Consider the following 12,486-nt stretch of genomic DNA (forward strand, 5'->3'; position numbering starts at 1 on the left):
GGAAAAACGAATTAAGAAATATATATACTAAAAACAAATCACCCTCTCTCTCCGCTTACAACAAATTATATCACTTCCACTATTCAGCTTAACCATTATCTATATCATGCATCTTGCGCTTTAACTATAACGATCAAAATTTGTGTTGTAAATTTTAGTAGTAAATTAATAATAAAATTTTTTTTATGTTAATCCATACTTGTTATTAAAGATTCATACTCTGTTCAAGCTTTGAAATAATGGAAGCTTTGATTACAACTAGTAAAGAATTAGAGTAGAGAAGACAACTTGTAGAATGCAAAGCTTGAACGATTCTATTTCATCAGTAAAGTATATATACTGATTAATTGGAAGCTTCTAGACTATTACACTTTGAGCTAACTAACTATACACATTGAATACATGTGATAACTAACTCTCTAACTAATTCTATAACTAACTATGTGAGTTGAGCTGTACAATGCAATATAATACTTAATACTTGTAATTAGAAACCACCCATTAGATTTTGCTTATATTTGATATATATATATATATATATATATATATATATATATTAATTAGTGAATATAAAAAACATTGCATTAATTACTTGTAGCGTACAAAAGCCTACGTCCCGTATTAAATAATTTTAACCCAATTCATCCATTTGATACCCCTACCGGAAAGAAGAAGCACGAGTGAGTTCCACTGTCTATCTTAACCACAAACTCTATCAACTTTAGAGTCAATTATATATAACGATGATGGATTTTGTGTTGAGTCCATACCGAGCGTGTAAATTTTAGTTAATCACTAATAATAAAAATTGAGTGTGTTCAGTCCATACGTGTGTATAATTGAGCACTACAACTAAACTTAATTAGTACTAGCTTAGTGATAATAATAATGGTTAGCAGTAAACATACAACTGAATTAGTCATAATAGATATAGTACTCCAGTTTTTTTTACATTTCAATCATTAACTAGAATTTTGAAGAAGCTTTCATTTAGCAATAGAATTAGGCCACCTGTACAAATTGGAAGTTCTTTTTACGTTGCCATTCTTGGCACAGAAGAAATCAGAGAGAAAATACTAAAGTCCTATATAATAATGTACTAGTGTTGATATCAGATATTTTTTGCTATTTGATTCTTCTAGAGTAGAAAGCTTTCTCGGCACAATTTCAACAATACTATTTTCAAGCTTTTCTCCATCGATATTGTTGCGGTAAGTATATTCATTAGAGTATCAATTTCCGTTAGTGTTTGTACTTTGATCAATTGCAAATACATTGTTTATGCATGGGTCTACCGGAAAAAACTTCTGGTTTGTTGTTGCTGCAGGTGTTGTAGGTTGTAAAACTGAATCTGAGCTCATAAATACCGATGGTTTATGCTTTTACATTATCTTATAACTTCTCAACATTATAAAATTTGCATTTCAGATTAGGAATTTTGAGTTCGTTAAGTGTTGTACTTCGATCAGTTGCCGAAATTGATTTTAGAAGATATCACTGCAAATACATTGTTTATGCATGGGTATACCGGAAACAACCTCTGGTTTGTTGTTGCTGCTGGTGTTGTAGGTTGTAAAACTGAATCTGAGCTCGTAAATACTGATGGTTTATGATTGTTGATCTTAATCATTGTTTGATGAAGATGGTGGGTTATTATTGTTTGATGTGGGTTATTGTTGTTGATCTAAGATATTGGCTAATTAATGTATATGAAGGGAGGTGATTGGTTGGGTTTTCAATTTCTTGGTCATCTCTGAATTATATACAATCTCAAGTCGTGTCTTAATCGTGGTTTTCAACGAAATCAATATTTCGGCCATTGCTTAGGTTTCTGATTTGCTAATTCTTTGATGGGGTTTTGAGAGTTTGTTCGTGTATAGTATACTTCTTTAGGAATTTGTAGACTGCAACACACTCTTAAATTTTACAACTTGAATCTACACTTGCAGATTAGAGTGTTCTAGAAGCCAACATTGTTGATCAACATGATATTTGGTGAGACTTTGGAGAATGGAGTTAAAGATGAGTCTCAAAAAAATTTTGACGAGATTACCTCGACAATGAATAATGTTGAGAGTTCTAATTTCTACCACGTAATGAAAAACAGCTTCCAAACGGAGAAGTATGTTAATCGCTTTTCACATTCTCCTTTAAAGTTTCAGGTGGACATATATGGTTTGGACAGTACAGAATACAATTTTGATTCACAATTTTATCTAGCTGTAGTTCTCCAACTAAGACAGGATTTTCCCCAATTAATTGGTGACATTGAAATATGCAACAGTCTCATTTCTTCAGCTGACATTGCAGCTTTTGAGAAGCTAAATCTCAAGGTTTTTAGCATGAATGACCATAGTAGGATGAAAGCCCAAAGACCAACGATATTCTACATAACTGATCTTGATTATGATTTTATTGGCAATCTTTTGAGAGCAAACTGGTCCCCTGCTTGTCTAAATGAAAGTATTTGGATGGCATACTCATTAGAAAAAACATTCAATTATATGAAACTTACAAATCGGAATAACCTTGAAACAAAGATACGGTTAGAGAGAATTCTTAAATTCACAACAGAGGTTAGAATAAAAACTTGGTCTGAGCAGACTAGTGATTCGTTTAAAGGATATTCCTGGCATTTCTTTGAGGTGGATACCATCACTGACATCGACGTTGAGAAGCTGGAACATTGTAGTGATCTTAGGAAAAGGTATTTGTATGTGTAATTACTTTCCATTAATTATGTCATGCTTTACTAATGTGGCTGATTTAAATGCTCGTTCGTTTGATAATTGTATCAGGTATGAGCTTGATACTCCAACCGATGAGATTAATGAGTCAGCAAATGGAAATGTAGGAGCACTGGTTGACAGGATCAAAGAGCTGAAGCGGTATGTCAAGATGTCTCAGTTTTACATTAGAATGCTATATGATCTCAATGAGAATAAGATCATGAAGGAACGATTCGAAAAAGTTTTAGGCTCAGATACGCAAGTTCCAGTGGTAATATACTGCCTGGGAAGTGTTGAATATGATTTGAGTCCAAAGATTCAACTGGCTCTAATTCTGCATCTGAAAGAAAACGTTGAGTGGATTGGCAATCTGGAAATATATGATCCAGTCATGTCTGAGCTTGATAAATCGGCTTGCTATGAACTAGGTCTTACGGTTCTAGAGTATAACGAAGATTGTAAGAGGAAAGCTCAGAGACCAACTATGTTCTACATGCCGTATCCGTCCCATTTTCTTATTGGAAATTTATTGGGAGCAAACTGGTCTTCGCTTTGTCTTAGCCATATCATACTGTTGACATGCTCACTTCACGAAGAATTCAAACAAGTGTCCCACGATCTGTTGAATAATCATGAAGCAATGATCCGATTACAGAAGATTTTAAGTTTCACAACAGAATTCGACATAAAAATTACTCAAGAGGAAATAGATGAGCAATTTCCACAAGTTGCGTGGCATTTCTTTGGCGTGGATGCAAACTTTGATACAGAAATTGGCCAGCCGGGGTATTATTCCTTCGATATGCAAAGGTAAATACTTAAAACTTCTGATTTTCGTCTTTTATTCTAACATGTAATTTTAACTATTCGTCTTTGCAGGTATGTTGAAACGAGATTGTTGAGCTGCGGTATGGAGAATGATAAGATCAGTGATTGGGTTAAAGAAGTTGTGGGTCATTACCGCATGCCCCATCACGTTAGGTGTCATTCTGTCGCTCTATCTTCTGGTTGGATTAAACTTAACATACACGGCACTAGCAGAAAGGAGAAGCAGCCAGGTAAGTTTAGCGGTGTCTTCCGAGATGCAGAAGGTCTTTGTTTAGGCAGTTACTCAGGTGTTTCTGATGTCCAAGAAGATGACGTGCTTGTTGAACTTGAGGCGTTGTTACGTGGGCTGGGAAAATGCATAGAAGGAGAGCCGAAAGCAAAAAGATTGATTGTGGAGTCGGACAAAACCATGCTTGTCCTATGTGTCAATGGTCGCCTTGAGCCAAATAGTTCAGATATGGAGCACATGTTGGACGAAATTTTGGAGTTGCAGAAAGTGATCACATGCGTACTCTACCATGTCTCCGAAGAAGTCAGTGAAGCTGCTGGAGTGTGTTGAAAAGTAACCAACTTTGTGGCTTCTGCAAAGCTTGTCCTATTCTTTGGATTCGAAGGTTTTATTTTTTTGACCAAGGTTTTATAAATACTTGTATTTGAACAAACTTTTGTTCTTCATCTTGTAGCTGTGAATTGTGATCTTTGGATTTGAACCTACTTAATCTTGTATTCATGTTCGAGCATAGATGTGATATTTGCATCCTTTTCTCTCTTGTTTTATTTGAGCAAGTTATGTATCACGAATAAGTGCATTGAAATTGAAATAGAGACTACTTAATTGCACCAATCTAGTATAAAATAAGCTCTCTAATTTGCTGATCAAATGACACCAAATTTGGAGTATCGGATGAAAATTTTGATTCACAACACCACTGGCTAACGAAACAGTACAAATACGCGATAACCAATTTTCTTTTGCTGTCAAGATTGTTAAAATAGGTAGGGACCGTAAACGACAAGATGTTCTACACCATTTTGATGATCATCTTTCATAATTCAAACTTTTCTATAGGGACTTTTCCATCCCTATACATATCTCTCCATGATTATGTCCACTATCTTTATATTTGCATTTGACACTATGAAGATGAACACAATGTTCATCTTGGATGCTTCTTTATTACTAAGAAAATCAAATACTTTTTTAAATGACACATTCCGGCAACATATCGGCCATGGTACGGTGGTTGTGAAGGATCACTAAACAAACCTATTAAAACCCAAAATAATATAATTCCTATTTATAAACGGACTTAAAAAAGAGACATACTATAGGTATTTCTCATTGAAAAAGGTTCATGACTATTCCATATTTTGATTGAATGTGCTCAGCAAAGAAAAAAATTAGTAATATTTTCGGACGAAAAATCTCACTATTTCATTGAGGAAGTAGTGTTTCCAATACTATATTATTCTAGTGAGTTATAAAATCATATTCTATAACACAACTTCCTCCCAAACTTTTATTTCTTGGTTCTCAAAGCAAAATAAGCAACAAAAAAATGAACTTTAAAAAATGGATTAATTACTCAGGTGAATATAAATTAAGGACAATGAACTAGTGCTTAGCAAAATTATTAGTGAGGTTAGAGTGGTCCAAAGTCAAACACATGTGTTTCCTCCGTCATTAGTCAACTCAATTTTATCATCTAGAGCTCACATATCAGTGCTATAAAATTAGTCAACTCAATTTTATCATCTAGAGCTCACATATCAGTGCTATAAAAGTAGCTCGTAAATGTTTCTATCATTAGTCAACTCGACTTTATCATCTAGAGCAGTGCAAAAGTAGCTCGTAAATGTTTCAATCATTGTAAAGATGACTCATATATATCCGTTTTTATCTAATTAGTGAAAAATTATTTTAATGTTTGTAAGTTTTAAATAAATTTTATGTAGGAATATGTATGATCCTTAATTCTAGCAAAGTTTAGAGATATATTTGAACTTCTTTAATTATTGTGTATCATTATTTACTGCAACAGGAGGCATACATTCCAACAGTAGCATTCTGGGACAAAGAAGATAACTTCAACTGCTGATACTATAAAGTTGGAGAACTTCTCAATAGATATAATATAAACTCATAATCCAGCTACATTCGATACACAAAATGGATACATACAACCGTTTTATTGGCGCTGAAAAGCTCCAAAAACTACAACGGAAGCGTTGGGAGAGAGCAGTAGTCCGGTGGGAGGTCGAATTCACCAGAAACACAATGCTTCCAACAAAACTTGAATCCACCAGTACACAATGTTCCTAGAGTCCTGAATAAGAGGAGATCAATATAAATTACAATTACTGTAGCACAAAGAACCAATAATGGCAGATATCACAATTGATGCTTTAAGGAAGAGAACCAAACCTCTAAAGTTCATCCTTTGCTGAATCGACTTTGGCAGAGTCTGACTGAGCAGGCTTGCCACGATTCTTCTCGATGAATTCGATGATAGCCTCTTTTGTTCTCTCACCATTGTACTGTGACAAGTTACCAGAGGCGGATCTGAAGTACATAGTAGGGAATCCCTGAACATCAAAGTCACCTTTCGGGAGATCATTTGCGGTTGCGTCCTGTAAATGAGGAAGCAGGTGAGAGGAAATGACAACAAATACATGTCCTGTGCATTACAACTGCTAATCGTGTTTAAGCCATACAAACCTTCTTTTTTGATACACTTTACAGATGTTTTCTACTAAAAATCTCTCTAACAACGAAATCCATAACATCAAAGATAAAATGTCCACCCCGTTCTTTCTGATTTTTATACTAAAAACCCGATTCTAATTCTACACATTCTTTCTTGATTATTATGCCGTTACTTAATGTAACAAAGGATGAAGTAGATACATGCATCAAATATCCATGTTTAGTTTATGAAAAAAGTTCTTACCAGTTTTGCAATGAGAACATCAGGATCGCTTTCAAATGATACAGCCACTTCATCCAAAATTGGAGCCAGACTCTTGCAGTGGCCACACCAAGGTGCATAGAACTCTAACAGCACTGAGCAGACAAAAAGAATAATAATTTAGGAGAGCACAACTATTGTTAAAGTCAAACCCGCGGGCAATTAGCTGATGACTGCTCCCTCTTTCTCCTACTACGTATAATAGTTCCACAATCAGTTAATTTACGACATCCAACTCCTCATCACGACCTTACACACTAGTAAAGAAATGCAAGTAAACACCAAAGAGGGAGAACGAAATGGTACAACAAAGAAACAACTCTTTCTTAACCAAGACATCGAATAAAGATTAAAATATTGACAGACACGCACCATTTTTTCCCGATTTGTAAACCATATCCTGGAGGGTATCCCTAACAACCACCTTAACAGGTTCGTCATTGACTTCAGGGATGGGCTCTGACTTCACATGTGGCTTCAGTTTTCCTTCCTGTAACAATGTGGAAAATTAGAGGAAAAAGGTTAGTAAGCCTTTCCTTCCGTGCAGAATATTGTTCACAATTAACAACGCTTTCATTCCAAAATATATCCAAGAAAAAGAAGAGGATGCATCACCTTGTAATCCTTCAAGTAAGCAGCAATGGCATCAGGTTCCACATGGTCCTTAATATACTTTTGTTCATCAGCGTCCATTATGATGATCACAGGTGCCTGTTCCGGCTTCAGTCCGAAGTACTGCAATTCCAAATAAAACGAATGTTCAACGCGCCTTTTTACGTGATCATGGATACAATGACACTGTAATCAGATAGTTGAAAATTTTAACCAACCTCAAAAGCACCTTGACCAGCCTCAACATCACCCAAGAGAAAGCTCACCCCATCCCCTTTGTAAATCACAGCAACATCGTTGTACTTGGACTTAAAAGCATCAAATTCAGAGCTAAAGTTCACAAATAGCAATGCCTGTAGATTTGCAAATGTCAAAAAAACAAATCAATCTCTTAGAACTTTGAAGTTAATTGTCAAATATTAGTGAATGAAAAGAAAATAATACAAGTACAAGCATATAACTGTAAAATTCATGAGAAGATCCTAGAATTGCTTGACGTTGAAATATAAGGTCAAATTGAAGCATTACAGCTCGCAGAATCAAGTACCTTGGCGTTGGTGCCTTCGAAGAACTTGTTAACATAAGGATGGTTGTTTGGGTCATTGTCAAAAATAGTAACAACAGGAATACTAGATTCTGAGATGAACTTCTCCATTGCATCGACATCAAAGTCCTGCAAGTATGTACAATCAATGGCCAATTAAAAGATAACATAGGACAGAGTTGAGCCTCATAACCATAATACAATGAGTATCAAAGATAAAAATATACACAGATAACTGTAATACCTCAAAATCAACAAAGAGTTCATCAAATGGCTTTAGAAGACGAAGAGTGGGCTTGTTGACTGGTCCACCCCGAGGGAGGTGTTTAGCATCAACAGTGTGAGCAAAATCGAACTCGCCTCGCAGTTTTTCAGCTAGCGTTAAATAGTTCTCGAATTTCTCTCCGGAGGGGTCTGGAAATATACCAACCTAAAGAAACAGAAAGATTTTAGACAGCAAGAAGCTATGGCATGCTGAAAATAAACTTCAGTAATGATAAGTAAAACATCAAAAGTATCACCACTTACAACAAAGATACTTTTCTCATCAATAAGGTTTGTGGCATCTTCCTTCGACTTGATTTCAGCAGATGCAGGACCCACTTGTTTCTTCAAGTAGGATACAATACCAGCTGCTTCACGAGGACCGTTATAGTCTTGAACTTTCTTTCCTCCATCTCTCAATATCTTAATAGTTGGGAAACCCTGGATCTCGTACTGTTTTGAAAGTTCTCTATTGGCTTCATCATTTGCATCATACTTAGCTAGAACAATTGGAGGGTCATGACTACTCAGCTCTGAGGCAGCTTTTTCATACTGGAAAGAAACATAATTTAACATTAAATCAGTTGCATAGATTGAAAATGCCAAGAAAAAACATAATGACAGAGAAAAATGATATTCCTTCCTTCATTAAGCACTGTATAGAAGAAAGTGTACCTCAGGAGCAAGACTCTTACAGTGTCCACACCTGTAATTGCAAGTATATTATCAGTTACTCATAAAGTAAAAAAATTTCATGTCAAAGAATAACTAAATAAACATTTCGACAACAACGTATAACTATGGGAATTGATACCATAGAAAAGATCGAAACTAATGCAAGCTATTAATACAACCATCTCAAGCATGTCGTCATCAACATCATTCATGTCTACTATTTATTGCAATTTTAGTGAATTCCTACACATAAATTTATGCTCCGAGTCGAAACTATTAGGTTCAGATGAACCTGGTACCATTACATTGGATCCACCACTACACATAACAAGAAGACAATTTGGCTAAAAGAATCACTTCTATTAACACAGATCACTGGAACCTCTTGACATAGATCCAAATACATACACAAAAATAGAAAAACAGATTTTACATTCCAATTGACTAGACTGTCACAGAAATGGAAAAACCATTAACTTGCAGCAACACAGAACACAAAGACAAATCCAGATTTATTAATATTTTTGTAAAATTCTGGACACAGAGATTTTAAATACCAAAAAACAAGCAGCAAATTAAATAAAAAGAGGAAACCTTATAACCTAGAACTCATCAAGCAAATCCAGATTCTAGAAGCATCAACCATGAATTAAAAGAAGAAGCTTTTTACAGAAAAAGCCTTAAAACCTCAATCAATCCACAAATCAAAATACATCCATCAACAAAAGGATCCTTGAAAAACCCTTTCAGACAAATTCAAGTCAATGTGTAAAATAAAAAATTACAGCAGAAAAATCAGAAAAAAAAACCATTTACATAACAAAACCTTAAATTCCCCAAAAGAAAAAGAACCAGTCATTGATTATCTTCTGCACATGCAGTTTCTAAAGCCAGAGAAACCAGCAAAAAGATAAAACTCCAAAAAAAAAAAAAAAAACAGGAACAGCAAAGTAGAGCCAAAGGGGTCCTTGATGAACCCTTTAAGACAAATTAACATAAAGAACTGATCTTGATGCATTCCTCACACAGCTTATGAAAACAAAAAAATTACAGCAAAAATTCACTAAAATAACAAAAAAAAAACAGATCAAAAACAAAACCCCTTACATCCAATCATTCATTACATTCTGCACATACAGATTCAACAAGCAAAAAAAATGAACTTTTTTCAAGAAAATAAATAGAAAAAAAAACAGCAGATGACTTACCAAGGTGCATAGAATTCAACAACAATGAAGTTGTGCTTAGCAACAGTCTCAGTGAGGTTAGAATGGTCCAAAGTCAACACATATTCGTTCTCCTCAGCAAAAACACCACAAACTGCAAGAACAACAAGAGCTGAAACAATTACCAAAATGCCACTCTTTGCCATTTTTGTCTGAACACACAATGTATTTGATTCATTTCTCTAATTTCTTTTTTATATTTATAAAGAAAAAGTTTAGAGTGCCATGTCATCATATAAATATTACGTGTAAAGTGGGGATTGGTCATAAATATGTGTCAATACGTGTAGGAGTTTGAAAAATATTTGAGGAATTTTATTTTATTTTTTGCCTTAAAAAATCACATGTTTAAAGTATGCATACATTTTGGTACTAATTTTAAGAGAAAATTATAAAATCAATCCTTATGTTAAAGGATAGATTAAAATATTCCCTTAAGTATGCATTGAATAGTTTTGGTCCCTTAAATTTGTCAAAAGTTAGTATTTACAGTCTTCGAAAAAATAATTCCATATAATTCATGGAATTCTATCCATTAAATTAGTGATAACTCAATATGAATGTAGTTTTTTTTTCTAATTTATGATATTTTTTATTTATTTCTAATAAAAAAATTGATGTATTATTTTTGTTATATTTTTATATTTCTTGTATCTCAATTCATGGAGTATGATTTACGATTACAAAGAATCGAATTTAACTTTAAAATATTATTTTTAACATTAATAAAATAGTTATAGTTACAAAAATGGTAAAAAAAAAAAGGTTTTGAACCACAACGTTTAAAAGTTTTTGTTTTTTTAAAAGTATTTGTGTTAAATCTTACGGTATCTCATAGGCTTGTACATAGAGTCAAGCCAACTCAGAAATCGGCTAGGCTCAGTCAAAGTTCAAGCTAGTTAAGCTGGCTTGATTTAGCTCTACTAGTTGGTTTTGTTACTTAAAATTTGTTTGACATTGCTACTAAAAATTGGTTACTTTTAAAAGCGTCTTTGAAAAAAAGTGTTTTGCAAAAAATAATTTGTGTTTAGCAAATTCATTGAAAAATGCTTTTGATAATTATAAGCAATTTGTGTTACCTATTTTTTTAAAAGAAATGAAGGTTTTTTGAGAGTCAAAACGAGAAAAAAGTAAGTATCAAAGTGCTTTTAATATTAATATTATTTTATAGATATAAACTATTTTTAAACATCTAATACATTAACTTCAATTTATTTTAATTTAATTAATTAAAATGTACATATTCAAATTTTTAATCAATATTATACTTAAATAAATATTGTTAAAAATATTGAAAAGAGGAATCTTTTTGTTTTTGTAATAACAGATTGTATTATCTGTTGATGATTGTATTATGTTGTATTTATTAAATTTATTGTTACCTTTTTTTAATGATGCACAAATTGATTTCTCGACTATCAATTTCTTTTGTCAAAGTTATCATTAAAGACGAATAATTCATACGGTTTTTCTTGAGCTTTCGTGGTAAACTTCTAATTTAAATATTTTATTTATTTGTGTTATTGAATAATTATAAAAAATTTATTTTCATCATCTTATATTTTTAGGCTTGGGCATTTGAAGCAGTATCATACTTCCAAAAGCAATTCAAGGATTACTAGATAAAAAATTTCTCAACCAAGGATTTTTAGGTGATTGTCTGCCAAGAACCACCCAAAAATAAATTTTGTTGATCATCCTTCTTATTTTGTAATTGTTGATGACATCTGTCCATTTATTTTATCATGAATTCTATTTTGTTGTTGAAGAATCTGAAATGAATTGTAATTGATGAACACTTATCATGTATTCTATTTTTTCATGTCTTTTTTGCCTATCATAGATGGAATAGTTTTTTATTATCAGTTGAATGACAATTTCTTTCATTTTCAATAGTTATCGCCTAGTTCTTAAATAGTCGTAAAAATGTCTGCTTATATTCTATATTTTTCAGTTCTAAATAACAGTCTTTAATGTATAGATAGATGGAAAATACAAATCATAGTTAGACTTACTAAGAGAATTAACATTACCACTAATAATTATTGCTTTGAACTTGGAGTCTAGTCTAGTTTGAATGATCAATTAAAAAAGATGAAAAACACAAATAATTGTAACTAGTAATAAATGAGGCAACTACAAGACATCTCAATAATTTATTACTAATTAATTCATAGATAATAACACACTTTTAATATCTTAGTAATAATAAATCAAATCAGTGGCATTAATCATAAATGGGGGGTCACTCTTTTCATAACTATTCTAGGATATACATGTACAATTAAAATATATCTTTTCACATTCCAAATATTTAATTATTTGCTTAAATTTTAATTAAGAATTAATATAAGGAAATGCAAAAGTCGTCTACATTTTTATTAAAATGATACAATTTAACATTTTCATTTATGCAAGACATGGTAGGGAATACATAGGAAGAAATGTGAATCGGAAATTTAACTGCCTTATTATTGAATGATTTAACGTTCTCAATGCCTATTTTATGCTTATAACTGATGTTAATATACAACAAAAGGACATTACAATGCGAAAAAGAGCAAAAAGTTAGAAAAAACTAAAGAAAAGAGATGTTGGAGCTCACAGAAGCCACTCGGTGATTTTTGGATTCTAGCTTT

The 12,486-nt window shown here is 32.8% G+C and overlaps 2 protein-coding genes across 2 annotated transcripts; one reads left to right on the forward strand and one right to left on the reverse strand.

Moving 5' to 3' along the window:
- The first annotated feature begins 1,076 nt into the window (after positions 1-1,076).
- On the forward strand, positions 1,077-4,316 carry LOC112941659 (uncharacterized). The gene is made up of 4 exons (XM_026031387.2): positions 1,077-1,211; positions 1,950-2,707; positions 2,799-3,539; positions 3,609-4,316. Exons 2-4 carry the CDS (start codon positions 1,986-1,988, stop codon positions 4,114-4,116), a joined length of 1,971 nt encoding a protein of 656 aa, XP_025887172.1. The 5' UTR covers positions 1,077-1,211; positions 1,950-1,985; the 3' UTR covers positions 4,117-4,316.
- Positions 4,317-5,666: 1,350 nt separating this feature from the next.
- Positions 5,667-10,077, reverse strand: LOC101262921 (protein disulfide-isomerase). The gene is made up of 11 exons (XM_004240344.5): positions 9,830-10,077; positions 8,622-8,652; positions 8,211-8,498; positions 7,927-8,112; positions 7,686-7,811; positions 7,357-7,491; positions 7,142-7,261; positions 6,899-7,016; positions 6,509-6,621; positions 5,983-6,188; positions 5,667-5,884 (listed from the first exon to the last, which is right to left on the reverse strand). The coding sequence occupies exons 1-10, from the start codon at positions 9,991-9,993 to the stop codon at positions 5,985-5,987; spliced, it is 1,485 nt and encodes a 494-aa protein (XP_004240392.1). The 5' UTR covers positions 9,994-10,077; the 3' UTR covers positions 5,667-5,884; positions 5,983-5,984.
- Positions 10,078-12,486: the final 2,409 nt, after the last annotated feature.

This window comes from Solanum lycopersicum, chromosome 6 (assembly GCF_036512215.1).
Source record: "Solanum lycopersicum chromosome 6, SLM_r2.1".
Lineage (NCBI taxonomy): Eukaryota > Viridiplantae > Streptophyta > Magnoliopsida > Solanales > Solanaceae > Solanum > Solanum lycopersicum.